The sequence below is a fragment of the Macrobrachium rosenbergii genome, chromosome 55 (assembly GCF_040412425.1).
Source record: "Macrobrachium rosenbergii isolate ZJJX-2024 chromosome 55, ASM4041242v1, whole genome shotgun sequence".
Classification (NCBI taxonomy): Eukaryota; Metazoa; Arthropoda; class Malacostraca; order Decapoda; family Palaemonidae; genus Macrobrachium; species Macrobrachium rosenbergii.
The window spans coordinates 76,307,663-76,326,025 of record NC_089795.1 but is presented as its reverse complement, the minus strand read 5'-3'; the positions used below and the strand labels follow the sequence as shown (position 1 = coordinate 76,326,025).

Below are 18,363 nucleotides of genomic sequence, written 5' to 3'. Positions count from 1 at the left end.
AACACACTGGCTGACGTATGAAAACCTGTCTCGCCCGCAAGACGTTTTTCCCCGGGACGAGCGAATCGGCAATGTCTAAAAACATTTTTTACTCCTTGCGTAGATGATAGAAATCATAGATTTATATGGCTATGGCGATGTGCCGTTCTATGATACATGGTACGAAAATAGGTTTTCTATAAGTAAAGTTATCAGTTTTCTGCTAAAAAATCACACACACCCACAAAATAAACAAAACCAAAGCAAGTCTTTTACAATTAGGATGTGAGCATCTTAAATCCATATGCCAGGCAGATGATTTTTCCCTTGTATACTAAAGACTATTTCATCACTTGATCATTAGGATACAAACTGCTATTAACACAAAACCGTTTTTCACCTACGTGTTTGCAGTTGTTTCAACCTATCACGGTAATTCTACGTGTTTTGTTTACGTTTCTCAATTTTGATCCTAGAACAAAATTCACATGATGTCTCTTAACTTATCCGGTTAGACATGCTTTTTCGTCTGCCTTTTATCAAATACACAGACTATCTAGGCAATTTGCTTCTCAACTAAAATAGCTCACGTCAGAGAATTCGGGCTGATTGTATACGAAATACTATGTAAATGATTTGCTTTGCCCAACATGCTTAGAGGTTTGTTAGGCGCAGCATCATATAAACAAACCCGCTCAGGAGTAGGGATGTCCTTTGCTTATGGCTGAGTAAGAGCCTTGGAGTCGTTATTGAATATCACTGCTAGGCCCAATTCTTTGCAAACGGATGTAATACTCCTTTATGCATCGTCTCGAATTTAAGCAACTTGAGCGGTACGAATGCTAACATTAGTAATAATCATTCAAGCAACTTCAGCTGTGCGAATGTTAACATTAGTAATGATCATTTGTCCTACGAAGGAGAAATTGTACAGTGCAGAGGATTTACAAATAATTTGAAGCACAAGACATATTCATATAAATAAACGAAATATATGAACGATATCAAAACAGCATGAACAGATGGACCACGCATCTCGAACACAGATCGCACAGAGCACCGTCCGGAAGTACCAACCAACCCGTGAACAAGGTCATTTGCCACAACGCAGACGCCATCTGAGTTGTAGCTAAAATGCCGTTCTTTCGTTAAAGTAATTTTCCTGTCCTTTCGTAATTTTGCTCTTACGTGCAGTGATTCATGAATGAATTTATAAATGTAGTAAGGTGTGATGCAGCTTCACTTTCATATTTCCGGATGAGATTTCAGAAAAGTGTATTAACCTACGACAATCGTATTTATGATCTTACTTTTGGTACTGTTTCTGCTGATATATATATATATATATATATATATATATATATATATATATATATATATGTATATATATATATATATATATATATATATATATATATATATATATATATATATATATATATATATATATAAAATAAGGTAAATTTCGTCACGAATACATATAAGTATTTTTCGTTCAACAATTAGGAATACAGGTGTATACATACATTCGCGTATCGACAACGCTTCTGGTTCAGGTCGCAAAGGGCTTCGGATATCCTGCAGAGGGACATGTATTTGCGTCTGTCGTCATTACAAACTTAAAAAACAGAGCATCGGCAAGCTTGCCAAATACAGGAGCGTTGTCGATACGCGAGTGCATTCACCTGAATTCCTAATTGTTGAACGAAAAATACTTATATGTATTCATGATGAAATCTTACCTTATTTTTTTTTTTTATTAAGAAGCTAGAGTACTTAAACCTTTAAAGATAACAAATACTTAAGAGAGGGCCAAGAAGGCGAGTGCCAATGGTTACAGCCCTGAAGCTCTGACCAGGGAACCTCCATTTTAAACACTCCTACAGGGAGGTACACGGAAAAATATATGGACGTATTTTGTATTTGATAAAGGTCAAATTTTTAATATAAAACTTGCGAAAGGTCAAGAAGATGCATTTTGCCAGAAAAAGTAAATGCGCTGCTTCATTTTAAAACGACATGAGGACAACTGATGTTACAAATATGGCAACAATGAATGATGATGGCTGTGTCCGGAATGCACGATTTTCTCCTCTGTGTAGAAAACAAATAGCTTTTTATGCAGTGAATTCCATTTACTGTCTCTCATCAGAGCATTTCAATGGAAGTGCAGAAATGCAATGGTAAGTGAGTAATCAATTATACGTATAAGTAGAAGTTACTAGAGGAGCCAGAAAAATTTCATGGGGCGGCACCAATTTTCATATTATACATATAAAAGTATATATATATATATATATATATATATATATATATATATATATATATATATATATATATATATATATATATATATATATATAATATATATTTCTTTAATCGATTTTTTCCCCATTTTTACATTTATCTATGTTATTATTATCTACATCTTCAATATTATTGTTTTATTTTTCATGGGAGCCCACGTGCCCAGGTGCCATTCGCCCTGGATCCGCTAGTGGGTAGAACAGAAATCATACATCTAAAGCAAAGAGGAGTGAAAAAGAAAATTTAGATAAAGCGGGGTGTAAAAGTCAAAATTTCCCAGAACAGTCCCCTCACTACAGCTCTGCATATCTGAAATGTTTCTCTCGCCTCTCTTACTAGATAGCGATAAGGTAAAAGCAAAAATTGATAAGGATATCGAGAGATAAGGCACTAAGCTTCTTATCCAAGAACACTCAGATTTAGATTTGGAATTTGGTTATCAATTTAAATGTTAAACAATTCATTTTCACCAATCATTCAATAATTCAAGTTGGATAATTTGTACAATCTCAGTTCAAGATCTTACGCACCTCAAACTCAGGGTCTACTGTCGAAGACATTAAGAGTCAACAACTTTATTGCGAATTAAAGTTTTTGATCAAAGATTAACAAATGTTCCATGTAAGTCACTAAAAAAAGATATCTCAAACCACTAAAAATTCTAGTGTGGCAGCTATTAACCAGGATGGCTGCCATTTTTCATAGAAAATTCGACGTTATGGCTTACGAACTGATTGGATTGTCGTGACTGTTTCAAAGATTTTACATCAGGCTGGTATAATTTCCTTTATAACAAAGTACCAACCATACTTTGCAAACACCTTAACGCATGTTTTCAGAAATCCATTCTTCGTGACTTAACTGATCTCCAGCTTATCCAAGTGTAGCATTGCAGTGTTATAACGATGCCCGTCTTCCACAGTCCATCTAGGCTGGATATGGGGTCAACTCCCAATAACATTTTGTGATGGATGTCAGCACAGTCAAATAAATTTTCATGTCTCCCCATGTTTGGTCAATTCAAGCAAGACAGGTGGTGTGTCTCTAGCTACCATAGCAATGCCTTCACCTCACGTGTTCTGCCTGATGACGAGATAAGCACTTGCATCGCTATCTTTGGGAAACATGCCACACCTTGCCTCATTAGCAATGGACATGGCAGCAGGTTTATCATGCGCTGATAACACATATCTTTCCAGGCCTTATTGGTCATTATTTTTTTTTTTTTACCTCAGGTGGGGATAGTTTTAAGAATGTTATTAATTCTTGAGACCTCTTCACTTTCGCTTCATGTTGGCCAAGAGAACCTCTTTGCTTTGCTCTGGGTTTTGACAAAGCATTACACTCACGGAGGACATGAAAACATAAAGTTGCGAGTGTTTTCCCCCTGCCCAGCGACCTTTTAAACTTTTAGTGTTTGCCTCGACTTCAGACTAGACTCTCCAGCAAATAACAAAATACAATGCAGGTCATCTTGCACGCATTTCTGTGTCTTTATTTTTTAAAGCATATCAGACATCCTACACGAACTTGTGGTTTAGGGAAATCACAACTGCATATCCAACAACTATGAAAGCATATAAAATCAGGGCTGTACACTTTCACCCTATTGCTGTGAGAAACAGGAACTGGTTTGTTCTTAAGACAGAACGCCTGGAAGCGCCTCTGTGAATAGTTTGGAGTAAAGTTAGTTGCCATCATTTAATTCTTTCATCTTGGGATTCCTTTTACTGAAATAAGGTCTGTGTTTAGAGAAAGATACCTTATTCTTTCTTTGAGGTTTCTCTAAAGACCAAACCTAATCATGCTGTACATCTGCTGGGTTACTGTAAGTTTACTTGCATTGGCATCAGCTATTTCTCTATGTACCAGTACAGTACCCAGTAAAAATGGACAATTTGACAACTTACAACTGTGGTGATGTTTTGGTCTTTTCTTGCCACTGTGCTTCCTCTGCCACTAACTTTATCTAGTCTAACAGGACTCAGTAGTAATGGGAGTCACTAATAATATCAAACACTGGTACGCTTTTTCTAGTTGTGTCATAACCATCCAATGGTTTTAAGACAAGGGTTAATATTTTCACTACCTTTTACCTTGCACCTTGATATACGCAATGTAACTAGGTTGATGCTTGAGACCTCTACCTAGTCCAGTCCTTCCTTTAAATCCTATGTGATGTTTACGCCATCCAGGTAAATACAACCTACTTTATCCTTGGTGGCCAATCAGCTAACTTTCAGTTAACTGGTAACAAACATCTTTCGAGTTTAGCAGCAGCTAAGTTTCATCAGTGTGCCATGGCAGTGCAGATATTCATTCTTCTGTGTTTCTTCTTATAACTTATCCGCTAGTTTTGAGTTCGTCACTCGTGAATTAAAATTTTCAAGAGTATAATAGTATGCTTGGCGCGCTTTTATGTTAGATTTATACATGTTCCCTCTCACACACTCCATTTGTTACTTTGGCCAAGTTTTGCTTGTTGTACAACACATTCTCTCAGGAATGTCTGCCGCTTTCCGTCATGTCCTTGTGACGTCTAGAAATCAAAGGCGAGTGTTAGAAGAGTTGTGAGGACTAATGTAAGCATGATTCTTTCAATGGTACTTAGCACCAAAGCTACCCCACTAGTTTCACTGGTAACAGGGTTAAGCCTTCAACAGATTATGCAAGAATTTCCCTCTGTCAATATATCAATACTCATGAAATATCCTACGGTCTTTTTTCATGGCAGAGTTAATTTCAACAAAAAAGCAAATATATGAAATAAAAGTAAAACTACTTTAAGCCGACAATACCATGAGTCTGACATTTAAACGCTCTGATGCTCCATGAGATAGTAATCAAAGATCTTAATTTTTGATGTACTATTTTTATCTGCATTTAATTATGTGCATAGCAAGTAAAACCCAAATCATAGAATTTAGAATACCATCCTGGACATATTTTTTATTCAGCAAAATGATTCTAAATAAAACTGCATGGGGGAAGACTGTTATCATTTGAGGTGTTTCACATCTTCATACTTCTGCTTCTTTCTGGTAATGATGAATTATATTTAGGCCATGGTACTCATTTTGATAACTAGAAGTTTAGACTCCATTCAGTTCGTAAAAGACCGAGCTTTCAAGCATGACTTGATTTCAATTAGACAACCATGTATTCATTCAGACATCAATCCTTATTACATGTTAGAGAACTCTATGTTTCATGACTCCTGCGGTACTGCATAGGGTATAGTTGCTTATCAAAGGTTTTGATTTCCTGTTTAACACCACGAGTTTATGAATGTGACTTCCATGAGTTCTGTGTTGCAATCTTTTGGCAATGTAACAGGGTTACGTTTTGGGAATCGACTATATTTCTAAGAGTGGCGACTATATTTGAATGTATGTTGGAAAAACATGCATATTTTCGAAGAATTATTAGCCATCTATTAAGTTTTTGCTGTCTTGTTCATTAGAGAGCTTACTCACATTTCTTATAATGTACAGGGCCCAATTTTAATGGACATATTGTCATACATGAGTTTATCGGTACTTTTATTACTGTGCCATTGGGATGGATACCTCACTGAGACAGAACACTCCTTGCGTCACAGTTATAAAAGACAGTCTGTCGAAAATCTTGTGTCAGCTAGGGTGTATTTCGGAAACAGTTATGCTGACATAAATATGCTTGAAGTTCACCGTCCTCCTCAGCCTATAAAGAAACCAGATCTCGTCAGAGATGGTAACTCATTCTGTCCTAAGAGTATTTCAGTAGAAGATGAACCATGGTTTGACGATTTCCGTTGGGAAAACAAGATCAACAGATCTTGTTAAAATTCATCCAAAGTGAACTCTCAGAATTTTGCTTAAGTTGCCGAAGAACTAAATTGAGAAAATTTACCATGCTTTTGAAACTGAACAGCCCTTGACTGATGTTCACTGATGAAGACCTGTTGTCCTGTGATATTGCTCAATCATTTTGTTTTTCTATTTGAGACATTTTAAATTAAAAGCAAAAATACCTTGGATAGTAGGGTAGTAATTATCCAGTATCCAGGTAAGGTTTCTGCATCTGCATCTGTACGTAGTTTTTATTTTTTACCTGACTCAGAAAATTTTGGTCTTTTACTTTACTAAAGCAATTTTTCTTCTTGTTTTGAAAGGAAAGGAAGCTCTCCAGTTACTGTGCCAAAATATATAATAAGTGCTGGAAAAATATCAGACTGCTCCATAAAAAGAATGTTTCATTACTTATTGCATCTTAGCTACAATGTTCAGTATCCCGAAAACAGGGAATCAGAATAATTTTGTAAGATCCATTTTCACGCTTTTTATGTTTTGTATGTGGGACAACCTCATTTCAAAACAATGACAATGATTATCCCATAAACAAAACCACACAACCAACAGCACATCTTACACATTGCAACTACAGACACCTGGGAAAGTAGCTAGGTGTAATTCTTACTTAGTTGGGCAACCATGTAACAATATAAGACTGTTTGTTTAAATTATGTTAAAAAAAATAAACTGGGGAAATTTTTATTCATAAAATTAAAAGGCATATTTTGACTGACTGAGGGGTATCATTGCAAAAGGATGTATATTCGCAATGGCATACAAACAATTGTTAAGGTCAAAGTTTATCTTATGGAGAAAGGCTATATTCAGAAAGGGTTTAATTTCTTCTAGTATTCATAGGATTACATGCAAGGTACAGCAGGAAATTAGGTTGACGTAAGAAAAAATATTTGTACAGAAGTAAGTTGCTTATAATCAACAAATCTGTCAGCTTCTGTTTTCCAAAGTAATGAGAATTTTGCTGTGTGGAATTGAATTAATAGTTTTAAATCTAAGTTGCATGTTAAGCAATGTCATTCCCAAACATCATATATTGAATGATAATTAAGTTGTACTGTATTCTTCCTAAGACTAATTTTAGTTAAGAAAAAGTTACAGAAAAGGTTGATAAGTTCTTTCTTTGTTCCTAATAGTCAGTCTTAAAAACTCTGATGATGATCTGTATGAATTAATAATAACCAATTTGACAACGTTTAAGAGAGGACATAGAAATAATTTTCTTCTTAAGAGAGAATCATTCTTAACCTTGATAATATTGCGTCAACAGTCATCAGTTTTAGAGGATATCTCTCCCTGCGACTGTGTATTAATAGGAACACAGGGTCTTAGTAAAATAGGAAATCACTGATCCTTGGATTAGAAGCTTTCCAAAATTGTAAAAAAAATGGTAATGCATATCTTAAATAGCATGTGGTGAAGAAGAGTTACAATTTTTCAAGTCACTGTGGTGACAGAAACATGTTTCCATACCAGACTTGCTAGTTCTCGTATAATTTTATATGTATAAATCTTTTGCATCTAACTAATATCATATTATTCTAACTTACAAAACCTTATTACTGCATAAAAAAATCACAAGTTTAGCAATAGTGGAAGGGACACTGTCAAGCACCACGTATGAGCAAGATGGGGAATTACTCTAAATAACAACAACTTCTCTCACCTGCTGAGGTTATGTGGTAACAATTCACCAAAACTATTGTACTGATGCAAGTGGCATCTGCAGGGTGAGAACCCTAGACTTCATCCGTGAAGCAGGAATTCGAATGGGTGCATGAGTATAATAACTTTCTCTACCAGTTGCTGGTGAGTATTAGCGAGTTTTGAAAAAAAAAAACGCATATTATTATTTTACCCATTGTATTTTCTAGGAAAAGGAGTTCTCAACATGCAAGGGTTTTAGAAATTTTAATTCGGTTATTTCAGTGAAATTTTAAAGATGTCAAGTCGATCTGTGAATGCATTCATAGTGAATAATGAAAAGGCAGATGACTTAGAGAGGAAAGAAATCTGACAAGGGGCTCTATGAACGTTTTCTTTCTCACTTTATCAACCGTTTGGTATGATGTACAAACAAGCAAGAGACAGATGATTTCCAGTACTTTTGTCGTATTGTTTAATATATCCCTTTACCGTTTGAGGGCATTTTTCCAGTTTTATAAAACAAGAACAGATTATTTAGCAAATCATAGAAGTCTTGTTATTGATGCCTAAAATGGGAAGATGGGAGGTGGCTTCATGCCAATAAAGAACCGGTACTCTCGTATAGCACTTGGCTTCCTGATGCCTGGTGACCGCTGACATTTTGAGATAGTTGTCAAGTCTCTTTGACAGAAAAGCGTTCTTGTTGCCTGCCACCATCTTGAGAACAGTGTAATGTATTGGCTATCTGGGGCAGGAGGAGGTGAAGGTAATCCTGATTTTTTGGGTTTAAAACTAGTTTATACTGAGCCTGTTAAAGAAGTGGACCTTCTTCAGCCTACTTATACTGTAGGTTTATCAAGAGTCTTAACATTTTCATCCCTTTGATACGAAAGTCATACTCTGTCACGCAAATAAGCAACACGATAAGGAACTGTTTTAACGATTTTCGAAAATGCCAAGTGTTTGGGTTGGAACAGATCAGGCAGAACCTTTCGCCAAGTTGACCAATAAGTAAGGGCAAATGAATGAAGTTGAATAAGAGGCTTGGTGTGGCTCTTTGAACTAGGATCTACCAACCGAGACCTCGGAAATGCCGAGAATCTGGGCTACGGGTGAGGTATAATAATAATAATAATAATAATAATAATAATAATAATAATAATAATAATGATATTGTTATTATTATTATTGTAATCTAAAGACTAAATATTTTTGTACTGCTGCATTTTCAAGGAAATCCAAAAGTTCATATAAGAAACTCTTAACAACCGTCTGTACCACGAAAACATAGCACCAGATACGGGCTTGTCAATACACAAAGTAAATCTTGAAATGCTAAGACAAAAAAAAAAAAAAAGTAACTAGAATCATGAATGGTTGCGGCTGAAACTTCCTTCCACACTTTACTTTTATTGAATAAAATTACAAAATATGACAGTCAAATGTTGAACATTTCTTATAAATACGCTTATCTATTTCCTATATATATACACGGATTCACGCGTGAAGGGCATAGTGGGTTCTTCTTCCCTTCATTAATACTTGCAGAAAGGCTGTCTTCACAGAACTGTGTTAGACCTCCTAAGCACATTGGCTAGACTAAACATTCGCATCATTCATTCATCTTGTCAAAAAATCCTTCATTCAGAAATGGAATTTTTGACACTTCCAAAAAAATGGTAAGATTATGAGCTTTAGTAAAAAATGCTAATGAAAATGAAGGTATGTGAACCAACAAAATCTTTTAAAACTAAAAACAGTCCCTGTATTTGCAAAACAATTTTTGTTAACCTTAAACTGTTTATATCATGAATATTATAATACTGTTTAAATGGAAACCACAGGAACATTGGTTTTAACCCTTGCTGATATTTTGCCGGAAAATATCTATTGATCGGTTTAGCTGATCTTAGCAGAGGAAAACTTTGAGGAGAACGAAAAAAGTTTTTTTTCTATACTCTCACTAACTTGAAGTTGCGTTCATAATTCCTCACTTAAATTTGGATTCAATGAATGTGTCTTTCAAATATATCGAGCAATTTTTTTATTCTAATAGTCTTTCAAACGTTTTAAATGAAATTGAATCAATTTTTGCATCCTTCAAAATGCATTAGACAAACTTTAGATTGAAAAAATCTAGCTTTGAAATATATCGAACAAAATTTTGATCGAATACTGAGTCCTTCGAATGTACCGAAAAAAATTTTGATCTAATTCCCAAGACCAAATATTAGCCGGTAATCACATTTCCCTCCTTGGAAGCTCACATGACTTTCTCTCTCTCTCTCTCTCTCTCTCTCTCTCTCTCTCTCTCTCTCTCTCTCTCTGGACTACACATCACAGGGAAGTATTGGTTATTTTGACTGCAACACAGGAGTACAACTTTTCCGAGCTGCAGAATTATTAATTCATTAAAAAACAGACAAAACAGCACACTGCTTAAAAGTAGCATCAAGCTGAAACATATGACTTGTATATACACGATTGTATATGGTTGTGAATGTGTGTATGTGTGTACATGTTACAAAATTTCAACACTCCTTTGCCTACAGGATGAGCAAATGCACCATGAGTGGTGTTATTTGTTCCTTACCAAGAGCATGTAAGGAAGAAATGATTTCTATCTTGGCGAAAGTATAAAAGATGGGGTTTCAGTTTTCCCTTTGTCATTCATGGCTAACGTCAGCAACTACAGGAGACGAGAAAAATGAAACAGTTAATGCCTCTTATCGTCGAATGCAAGAGATTCAAAGTCGAGAACCACCCGAATTCTTCTGAGGCCTGAGGCTAAAGGCTCCTTTAACGAATAAGTCATTTCAAGGAGTGTGAAAAGAAATGCTCGGTGAATGTTCACGAGATTGAATCCTGGATTCGATATCCCCTGAAGAGATATTTTTTCTGGTAATATATGTCAGAAATTTATCATGAGATTCAATGATTTTCACAGGTCACATCGAACCACTTTAGCGAACATTTCACGCGAGCATGAATGCCTTCTAAGACAACTTTCACCCTCTGAAAAGACTATTCATTTTGCACTCTCTCGGTGATACTAAACGAAGTTAGTGTTGTTTCTCATTCCGAAGGACATCTTCCGCTATCGCCTCCGACGTCTTTTAAAACGTTTCGGTTTCTTCTGTTGGGACGAAATCCTGCGTCACTGAGTCCCACTCGGCTTCGGTCACCGTCTGTCAAAGAAAAGAGAGCGTCATTACTAACACCTTAATCACTTCCACATGAAAATTATCTGTTTACTGGCTGCTCAGTGATAGCATAAGGCTGACATAATCTGTGAACAATAATTATACTTACAGTATAGACGGGCCGCTTTCTAGCACAAGTTCCTGAGCTGATCACTTTAATCTAGCTGCATGACACGTAGGTTTACCAAACTTCATGTTGTATAACACAGAGCGAAAAACGAGCTGGTCAGCTTACTAGTTCAGTTAAATCCGAGACAGCATACCCCCGAAAAGCCCGCTTGTCCTCTTGAGCTAGAAGCTAGCAACACGATACGTAGCTTTGGTCAGGTCAATGTGGGACAGCGCAAGAGAAAAGAGCCACCTGGTCACTTTAATCTAGCAGCGTGACTAGAAAGTCAGTTCAGCTTAAAGTGTGATGATCAGCATGATTAATAGCTTACTTCATCTTTATGTGAGATAGAACAGAACAAAATGCTCGCTGGTCAACTTAATCTAACAATATTACACGTAGTTTATGGAGGCTTCGTGTTTGATAGTATTGGTCAAAACATTGCTGACCAGTTTACTCTACTGGGACCTGATTTAGTTCAGTTTGCTCCCCAGAGAGAAAAAAGTTCCGTAAACTGGCGCCGCAACCACAATGGTCATTGACTCCCAGAGTGAGATAGGAAAAGAACGTAAAATATCGAACTGTCTCGCTGGGAAACACAGCGAAGAGCACAGTCACGTAAATTATCTCTGAACTCCTTTGGTAAAAGGCTAAGATAACATAACTGCATTAATAGTTGATCTGATATATTATTGTGCAATTAAAACTTACAGACATAGACAGACAGGCAGACACACAGAAACACACACATATATATATGCACAGTATATATATGTATATATGTATATGTTTATATATATATGTATGTAGAGTATATATATATATATATATATATATATATATATATATATATATATATATACATATGTATATATATTTGAAAACGATCATGGTGGATCGCTACAAGGATGGAAAAGGGCACGAGGACAACAACCTCATCCCAAAAAAGAATTGTTGACAACTGGAAGATTACACCCTCTGGAATCATACATATATATACTGCATATATAAATTATATGTATGTATTTACTTTTATATATATATATATATATATATATTTATATATATACAGTATATATACTCTTTGTGTGTATATATATAAATATTTATATATATATGTATATATGTGTATGTATGTATAAATGTATATATATATATACCTTTACTTAGACACTCACATACATACATATATTGTGATATATGTATATATATATGTATATATATATATGCATGTATGTATGTATGTATGTATGTATGTATATATATATATATATATATATATATATATATATATATATATATATATATATATATATATATATATATATATATGTACCTTTACTGGACACTCACATATATACATATATTGTGATGTGTGTATATATATATATATATATATATATATATATATATATATATATATATATATATATGTATTTACTAGACACTCACATATATACATATATATATATATATAGATAGATAGATAGATAGATAGATAGATAGATAGATAGTGTATATGTATATGTGTTTGTGTCTAATAAAGGTTGTTCACAAAGACACGAAAGGCACCCTTTATTAAATGGAATTCTGTTGTAACAGCAACTATTTCAGTTACACGCACACACACATATTATATATATAAATATACCGTAGATATAGATACAGATATTCTTATTTATAGAAATTTATAGTGTGACTTCATTATTTGCAATGGATTAAAGTATGCAAAAGAGTAAAATGTCTAGACTGTGAACGTCCATAGAAATAAGAATTTCACTATATTGGCGGAAATGACGTTGTACTGAACTCGCTTTCTTCTCTTGTGTTCAGTTCTGTCCTTGGGTCCTTAATAGAGTGTACCACTGTCTTTTTAATGTTTTGTTACAATTTTACCATGGAAGTGATAATTGCTGTACATTGTTGAAATTCCCCCCCCCTCCCTCTCTCACTGGGGGGTATGATGTACAAAAACTACACAAAAAGTTTCTTTTATTTCTGATTCTAAATATCTAGACTAGACCAGTTTCTGACGAGGTTTGTTTAGCTAGTAGTTTTACTTTTTTTCTGCAGAATCTTTTAATTAACGAACGGAAAATACCCTGATCTTCTGAAAATAAATGCCAGGGTATTCACTTCTTTATATTGCTAAATGTGATGCCTTTTATGAGAATTATCAAGTGCTGAAATAATTTCTGTAGCAGTCTTTTCCAGGCTTTCCACAGATCAGAAGTGAGGAATCACTTGTTCAGCTGGTAATGTGATCGGGTTACAGCATTATCAACGCACTTTACACCCATTGTAGAATGTTCAGATATTCTTCTTTGTGCCTTATCCTGTTTTTTTTATGTGTTTGGAACTGAGATAGCTCCACGATCAAGAGGTCTTAATTAATTACATTCGTGAGCCAATGTCAAGTCAGTTTACAATTTACAAAAGGTGTACAGTACATCTTCTGTAATTAAAAATCCCACAAATTTTTAGCAATTATTCATGATAATGATGATGATAATAATAATGATAATAATGGAATAAACATTTTTCTGTCTTCTGTGATTAAAATTTGCATTACGTTAACCGTACCTAAGACTGAAAGCCTATCAATGCTGGATATGGGCAGATGACCGCGCCGTTACATTAGGACCCGCAAAGATTTGGCTTCAGGGTATCAGTTTGGGAAAAGGACCATCCAAAATCTTTATATTGCATATGAAGAGTTCAACCTTAGTGATAATTTTGACTAGTAAAATAAAGAGTTTGCATTTAACCTACGGCCACGCAATTACATATGTGATTCTTTAAAGACTTGCCTGGTCAAAAACAGCGACCTCGGTAACGTTCTCTGACAATCTTTCCGACCCTTCTTCTGGAGGTGCTAAGGTGGAGTTTGCTACCTCTTCTTCTCCGGTCAGAAAGTTGTTGACTACATCCGTCGTCTGAAAAAAAACAGAAAGGATGTAGTGGTTTCTCTAAATGTAATCAAAATGAGGGATAAAACGTATTTACGTAACCCGAGACCTTGGTGAACCTTTACTAGTTTCTTGCTCAACTCTAGAACCCCATGGCTGGATGTCTGGTTTTGCATCATACAAAAAAACACACTTTTCTCTATGGACGGAGCAAAAACATCCGAATGATGTTGCCTATTTGATAAAAATTACTGTTACTTTTCTTTTTCGCAGTACTTGAAATACAATTCACCTGATGCTGTGAAAACCCAAGCATTCTTTATAAGTCTTCCCAACTCAACAGAGATAATTATTATCAATGCCACATGCTTTAGATCTTTCGTCAAACACTGGTTTATTTAATACATTAACGGACCCGTGTCATAAGCATCACGGATATCTCCTTAAGATAAAACATCCTTTAAGCCTATAACCGGTCTCACCCAGAACCTTTTCGGGTATCTTCTAATACCTTGCAGCTAGACTTTGAACCATGAGGCCAATAACTGACTGATTTATCTCATGACTGATGTCACAAATTAGCTAAATCACTGTAACAAAATACTCTACGTTGCTTCGATTGTCCGAGAATTTGGAGAAAAAAATATTGGCTATTTGGCACAAAGCTTTCTCGCGAGATGGTAAGAGAAGCCCAACGCCCCCCGCCGCCCCCCCCCCGCCAAAATGCTCGTATGACGGGGGCTTAAGATATATGAGCAAGTGCGTTTCTAGTGTTTTCAAGGTCTAGCACGCTTACTCAGCTGAGGTTTTACTATGCCATGCTTCTAGGACAGCGAGTTTTTCATTTCCTTGGAAGCAACGCTTTGCCTCAGTCTCCCTGGGCGTGTGTTTTGAAAGTATTAAGTTCACAAGAGATTGTGATATCACCTTAAATCGCAATACCTTTGGGCTCGAGCTTATTTAAGTTATTTACTCGCTTTTGCTAGTAACCTGATTTATTTATGAATTTTTCATTAGTTCTCCTTACATGTGGTTTTATTCTAATCATCTTCTTTTTACTTTTTTTTAATATACTGGCATTTTATCTCATAGAAGTTCGCTGGTCTAGTTATTTTTTGAAGCCGGAAAGGTGTTTATACATTATGAATAGTAATAATATTAACAATAAACCAATAAAAGCAATAATTATAAACCAAAGAACTTTCTCAATATACAATTTAATTGTTTTTTAAATGTCTGCCAGTGATCAAACTTTGACATTTACTAACACGCAGACGCATTTATTATGTGGTGGTATACGATCCGAATGTCATTTCTATCAAAGAGAACATAATAAACCAACTTGTTTAGACAAATCTAATGTTAAACTAGTCCAAGAAACGGAAAACAATGTAACGTTCATATTTACCAACGGAATGTCAGTAGATTCTTCCGTAGCCTCAGTGAACACGCCGAAAGACGACGGGAGTGCGGGAACCCTGAAGGCGGGACTGCTGGGGAACAAAGAGGGGTCCACTGGTCTCGCATCATCGGCTGTAAACACTTCGCGGTGTCCCGCGTCGTCATGGCCGAAGACGGAGTCAGGAGCGCCGAAGGCAAAGGATGCTGACTCTTCATTTGCAACAGGGGCATTGCCGACGAAGGAGGAACCATCGTTTGCTACGGGAGCATTGCCGATGAAGAATGACCCGTCGTTTGAAACAGGAGGATTGCCGAAGAGGAATGGCTCATCGTTGGCAACAGGGGCATTGCCGAAGAAGGCTGACCCATCGTTGGCAACAGGGGCATTGCCAAAGAAGGCTGACCCATCGTTGGCAACAGGGGCATTGCCGAAGAAGGGTGACCCATCGTTGGCAACAGGGGCATTGCCAAAGAAGGCTGACCCATCGTTTGCTAGGGGAGCATTGCCGATGAAGGCTGGCCCATCCTCTGCAGCAGGATCATTGCTTAGGACAGTGTCCCTTGGGAAGTTTTCAGGGGAGAACAAAGAACTGGGGGATTCTTCTAGGACGCTGAACGGCTTGGGTGTGAATGAGAATCCTTCGGGAAGCAAAGGAGCTGTGTCGGGGGCCACCGTGCTGTCAAAGAAGGGCGTCTCCGGCGTGGTGACTGGCGCAGGCGTTGTCGAAGTTGTCTCTGGTTCTAGGGCTAGCGAGATATCTGTTGATGGCGCCTCGTCTTGAGGGACTTCTGGTGCGTCCCCTTCAAGTTCTGGTGCTAATGGTTCATCTGTGGATGGTGAGTCAGGGCTTTCTTCCTCCAGTTCATTCTGTTAATGAAAATATTAAGAATAAGAATGATAATTCTGTAATGATGCTGATGATGTTACATCCTTCAAGGAATTTTATATATATATAATGTATATATATACATTGTATATACAGTATATGTAGATATACTGTATATATATATATATATATATATATATATATATATATATATATAATATATATATATATATATATATATATATATATATATATATATATATATATATATATATATATATATATATATATATATATATATATATATATATATATATATGCATAACTGTGTAAAAGATCATTAAGTAGTGTAAATCACTTAAGAAATGTCACACCATCCATTCTCCCCAAAAAAAACATTTTAAGGATGTAGTGATATATTCCCCCTAGCAAATGTAAAACGGAATACCCTTTGTCACATTCTGTGCCACTTAAGCAAATCTAAAAAGCAAAGACACTGCTGTTAATTAGTATCTAACAAGTGAGTGGATCATTCAAGGGGGACCTTCTACAGAAGAAGGAGGAGGAGGAGGAGGAGGAGGAGGAGGAGGAGGAGGAGGAGGAGGAGGAGGAGGAGGAGGAGGAGGAGGAGGAGGAGGAGGAGGAGGAGGAGGGAGATTTTGCCATAACTTCTTTCTTGCAAACAAGCATATTTTCATTCAGAATTCAGACGTTTCTATAGGTTATGATGACGATCTTTGCAATACTGTCAGTGCCTACTTTGAGACAGCTAGATATTCAAACTCTTGTTTATGAGTAAGATACCTAACTGAATTTCTTTGCGTTCTGTTTCTTGAAAACATTTAATCTCTTTACAAAAATGTAGGATTTTGTTAGTTCGCTTTGATTTGAAAATTGCACCTTTCAAGTGACGTGGACTATAATAGTATTTTGCCAAGTTTTTTTTTAAATAGTTTTCAGTGATAGTTGTATTTTAACCCATTCCTTATCTTTTATAAAAATCCACACCTTTAAAGAATTATGGAATAAAGAAGTGAATGAGATTTCCACAGAATTTAACCCTGGACAGCACCCAAACACTTTTAGCCTAAATTGGTTCATAAACCTTACGTGGGAAGGAACGAATTGCAAACACTCTCCGGAAAGGGAAGGAAACGTCAATGGCAAGCTAAGAAAAGTAAGAGAGAAAGTGAAATGCGGCATATGAAAAAGAGAGAAGAAGAAGAAGAATAGACCCACATGCTCTACTTTTACGACCTCTAGAGTTCTTGCTTTGTTCATTTTCGACTTTGTGGTACCAAAGGTGACTGTGCTGTGTTCCTTCTCAAGCCGCGAGATCGTCTGAACTTTGCTCTCTCTATTCTCTTTGCCCAAAGGCACGAAACGGCTGAATCTCGAGCTCATTTTCGTATTCTTGAAAAGAAGACCATTAATCGATGCTGAAACATCCATGTTTACGTCATCAAATTGTCTCTTTTAGCTGATATTCGATATAACTGACGTCTTATCACGAGACTGACTACATCATAACGACTAGAACACATTCTGTTGCAAAAAATGATACACTGCCAAACGCAGCGATTAAAAGGAAGACATCTTACTATATGTAATTCTTATGGAATCTCATTAAAAATTTTATTAAAAGATTTTTGTTTCGGGAAATACTTACCTTAATATCGTCATCTAGCGCTGACGGCAGGGTTTGCTCTGAAAAACAGAAAAGGCTAAATTAGTGACTTGCCAGTTTCCTTTGGGAAAACATATACTTATCATAATCATTACAAAGAATATAAAGTTTCTGCTGCTGTTCTCCTGCCAAACATAAATATACATATATATATATATATATATATATATATATATATATATATATATACATTTACATATATATATATATATATATATATATATATATATATATATATATATATATATATATATATATATATATATATATATATATATATATATATATATATATATATATATATATATATATATTACACAATACACACATATATATGTGCATGTATATGTATATCCATATACATATGTATATGTATGTTATATATATGTAAATATATATATATATATATATATATATATATATATATATATATATATATATATATA

At 35.5% G+C, this 18,363-nt stretch overlaps 1 protein-coding gene across 1 annotated transcript in view; it reads right to left on the bottom strand.

Annotated features, from left to right (window-relative positions):
• Nucleotides 1-9,178: 9,178 nt before the first annotated feature.
• The window catches only part of LOC136835447 (uncharacterized), a 70,984-nt gene continuing 61,799 nt past the window's right edge, over nt 9,179-18,363 (bottom strand). Inside the window, exons 3-6 of the mRNA XM_067098988.1 lie at nt 17,900-17,937; nt 15,411-16,271; nt 13,904-14,029; nt 9,179-10,969 (exon numbers count right to left, since the gene is read on the bottom strand). Of these exons, the coding sequence (XP_066955089.1) occupies nt 10,898-10,969; nt 13,904-14,029; nt 15,411-16,271; nt 17,900-17,937 (1,097 nt within the window). The 3' untranslated portion in view covers nt 9,179-10,897. The remainder of the gene's footprint in view (nt 10,970-13,903; nt 14,030-15,410; nt 16,272-17,899; nt 17,938-18,363) is intronic.